The sequence below is a fragment of the Cyprinodon variegatus genome, unplaced genomic scaffold (assembly GCF_000732505.1).
Source record: "Cyprinodon variegatus isolate N-32 unplaced genomic scaffold, C_variegatus-1.0 Scaffold1108, whole genome shotgun sequence".
NCBI classification, from domain to species: domain Eukaryota; kingdom Metazoa; phylum Chordata; class Actinopteri; order Cyprinodontiformes; family Cyprinodontidae; genus Cyprinodon; species Cyprinodon variegatus.
Genome location: NW_015151561.1, coordinates 167,299 through 171,395, shown reverse-complemented (window position 1 = coordinate 171,395; position 4,097 = coordinate 167,299). Strand labels below are relative to the sequence as shown.

Genomic DNA, 4,097 nt, shown 5'->3' with positions numbered 1-4,097 from the left:
CCAGATACAGGGATTTGCAAAGTGAAGCCGAACAGTTCTTCTAAAGCATGAAAAACACTTAATCACAGCCATTCAGGTGGAACCAAAGTGTTTAACATTAAGATTCCATTTCTGGAGCTTCACTTTGACCTTTTACTTTGTTTTTGAAAACGAATAGCTGGTGTATGAAATGTTTGATGGAAAAATGTTTTCATAGGATACAGAAGCTAAAGGAATAAACCCCCTTGCCAGATGTGGGTTTGGTTTCATTTACTCATTTTATGAAGTATTATGGACCTCTTAATCAAGAATCAAATCAGCATTGTGAAAACCATCTTGACTCCCTCTTTGGGAACCCTCTGCATTAGAGTAACACAAGTCTGTTATATTAAAATCCATGAGGTACAACTGCCAGCTTGCAACAGTATGGGAAATAAGCACCAACTACATTCACTTCTAGTGAAAACTGTCATTTGGACCATTTTTAAAATCACAGGTTCAATGGAACAATAAACTCTGAGCTTGAGTTACATTTTAATGAGACTCAGGAATCAGTTTGACTAGAAGCTGTTTACAAGTTTTATTGTATCAAGCTGTTGATGTGGATTGACAAAAAAAAGTGGGGTCATCAAGATTCAGTCTCCAAGTTAAGTGCCTCCAGTCAATTCCACCTGCAAGACAGTTACATCAGTATCACAATAAGGTGTCCATTACTTCACAACATTCAGTCCTTACCTCGTTAAAACTTCTGATCTCCTTTAGAGCCGGACCCCGGGTTTTGTGGTGTCCCAGGTTGAACAGAGTCCTCAAATGCACCCTGGACATACTTTGAGTTAAATTGGTTGTTCCTTGCTCGCTTGTAGCCATTGCTGGTATGGATGACATAGGAAATGGGGAACACAGGACGGGGAACAGTCATTGACACAGGAACGTGGTCAGAAGTGACCCAGAGAGACTGCTGGAGACCAGTCTTGGAGGGGCCAAGTGAGAGCAGACTTTCAATCATTGTAGAAAAGGGTTCATCCTGCACAGCTGAGGAACCGCCACCAGTTGCAGCCCCCAAACCAGAGAAGAGGCCGCCAGTAAGACCAGGGTCTTTGTTAAAGCCCAGGTCAGCAGGAACACCAGAACCAGCTCCGGTTCTCCTGGAGCCAAGGTAGTAACCCAGGTCCATTTGACCTGAGCAAATAAAGGAAAGCCAAAGCAGACACTTCAAACCTCTGGGTTAAAGACAAAACCCAGTCAAGGCATAATGGGGCCAGAAGGGTTAGGTTACCTAAAGACATTTTTCCCCTTGGGGGGAACAAGATTACATAGAAACAACAAGTTTACCCACCTTGTTTAACAGGAGCACACACTACAACATGGAGGAGCAGGAAGCCGATCCAGGAACTCCTGATAAGAAATGGATCCTTAGAAATTACAAGACCAAACATAGGAGCCATAAAAGATCATTCAGGAAAACTCACCTGAAAACATCCTGAAACCCCATTTTGACTAATAAGGCAGCAAAGCTGGACCAGGCTGAGCTCTGAAAGAGAAAAGCTTTGTGCTGTAACTGCTCTGCTGCTGCAGTTGATTTTATATCAGCTGCTCCAATTAACCTCATCATGTTCACCTGGATTTCACTTTCAGAAGCTCCTATTAAGCCTGATTTTGGGAATCCAACCAATAGTTTGGGTCATGAGTCTATTCTAGATCTGAAAGGTTTGGAAACCAGAGCTCCAACCCACACATAATTTACTCTGCATGAACACCTCATAAATTAAAGCTACCTTTACAAAATGATTAAAAAAAAAAAAAAAGTGCAATTTTTAAACTCCATGATTTTGCATAATGTCCCTTTTTGATTTTGGCTTCACATCTAATTTATATAAGTTCTTAAACCTAGAGAAGATCAAGGATTACTCAAATATAGACATTATCAGTTTGTCTCTTGCTACAGGGTCACAGCTCTGCACCTGAGGTCGAGCAGGGAGAAGCTAGGTGAGGGCTTTGGTGTGTCCGTGAAAAGCTGGTGGTAGAACTCTCAGAAGCACTCAAATAAATGCCCATCAAATATCAAAACACTTTAGGGGAAATTAATGACCCAGAGGGTCTGTTTTATTTCTAAATAAGGATTAATAAAAAAATAAAAGATCTCCAGCAGTAAGGGCATTTTTTCATCCAGGATAAGATTGAAAGTGTTCAAACACCACTGGGCGTCTAATTGTGCATAACCTAGTCCAGCGGTCCCCAACCACCGGGCTGCGGACCTGTACCGGTCCGTGGGTCATTTGGTACCGGGCAGCACAGAAAAAAGTATATATATATAATTTATCGACGATCAGAGTCTGAGTGATGTTTTATTTTGAAAAATATAAATAATTGCGGTATTCTCTCCCAGTTACATCAGTCGGTGCATCTGTGCCTTTTGACACAAGTTAATTCAGTTCAAGACTCATCCTATCTATAACATCCTATCTTTGTGAAGCAGGATTTTCTGCGGTTACAGCGACCAAAACAAAGCTACGGAGCAGACTGGACATCAGGAGCACACTTCGTCTGTCATTTTCTCCGATTACCGGTTCGCCTAGATGGGACTGGCTTGTTTTGTAATTTTTATGCTGTTTGTATTTGAATTTATGCCAGTCGTATCAATTTACTTGATCGTAATCCCCCCCGGCCGGTCCATGAAAATATTGTCTGACATATAGCGGTCCGTGGTGCAAAAAAGGTTGGGGACCGCTGACCTAGTCTATAATTAATAGCTCTCAGATGCAGTGGTTTGTCAAAAGATCTTGTAGAACTAAATTAACAAATTTCCATAAATCTTAAAACACAATACACAATCAAAGTGTTTATGCAGCAGACTTTCTGTGATGGAATCAGTGGCTCTCTGTCATTTATTACTAATTTTAGCTGCTGATTTAGTCCAGGAAACCGTAATGACTGACCTATGTTTGTTCTACTTTTCAAATGTCGTTGCCATCCTTCACATAATTTTTCATAGTTAAAAGCCCATTTTTTACTGTACAAAATGCTTTTTATTAAGCCCAGCACAGTCTGAGTGCTGGTTTATTGTGGTATGAGAACCGTTCTTTCTTAGCCAGCCGTATCTCATGTTCACTCAAGCTGTCCCTCTTTAGACTCTTTCAGCTCTTCAAGGTAAGTAGTGCTTGAAGTTTCCCATCATGGAGTTCACATAAATGTTAGTGTCCTTCAACAGCTCCTTTTCACCCTGGGATTTTTGTTTTAATGGGCTGTGTGACAATATGTCATCTGTCCACAGATGCTTCCCTATCACATACGAGAAGACATAGAAATATATCATAGGGTGCATTCTGAGGTACTGAGTATGTGGTGGAAGAACAACTAAAACCCAACAGTTTCGGATCTGCCTTTATTCTGAAGTGTGTGCCAATGAGATAAATGGCATGATGGCAACTGCAAGAAGAAATTAAATTTATGGAAAACAAAACTCTGACTCTGAAACTCTTCGTACGTCGTATCAGTCGATCTTTTTCAAGGTAACAATGGACATTTAAGCTTTAAAGTTCATGCTTTTCAAGAATGACAAGAGATGCGGTCAGGCTGGCTGGAAGACAAATTGTATCAGATGCCTCCTGCAGTTACAAGAGAGCATAAGTGAAAATAACACATAACAAGAAGGTGAAAATCTAAGGAATGTTGTAATCATGTATATAACCCAGCTGCCATAAATGTTTGTTTCCCATTCCAGCCCATTGCAGTTTATTACCATTTGGATCGTTGTTAATGAAGAAACACGCGGTTTTTCCAAGCTAGATATACCATATTTTCACGATCATAAGGCGCACCGTACTAAAAGGCGCAGTCTCAGTTATGTGTGCCATTTCTGTATTTAACACACACATAAGGTGCACCGGATTATAGGGCGCGGGTTTTATATACAGGTACATGTCCTCTACTATGTTTAAATACCTCTACTGCGTATTTAAAAATAGAGCGGGAGAAAAACTGAGTATGTTTTTGCTTTATTCATGTATTTATTACAAAATATTAATCAAACCAATCGAAGTCATCGTCCTCTGTTTCTGAATTAAACAGCTGTGCTAAATCATGCCAATTTCCCCTTCTTCACTGTCAGGTCATTTGTT

The 4,097-nt window shown here is 40.4% G+C and overlaps 1 protein-coding gene across 1 annotated transcript in view; it reads left to right on the top strand.

Annotated features, from left to right (window-relative positions):
• The first annotated feature begins 869 nt into the window (after positions 1-869).
• LOC107101522 (ribonuclease inhibitor-like) overlaps positions 870-4,097 on the top strand; it is a 46,853-nt gene continuing 43,625 nt past the window's right edge. Inside the window, exon 1 of the mRNA XM_015400469.1 lies at positions 870-1,135. Coding sequence (XP_015255955.1) covers positions 870-1,135 — 266 coding nt within the window. The remainder of the gene's footprint in view (positions 1,136-4,097) is intronic.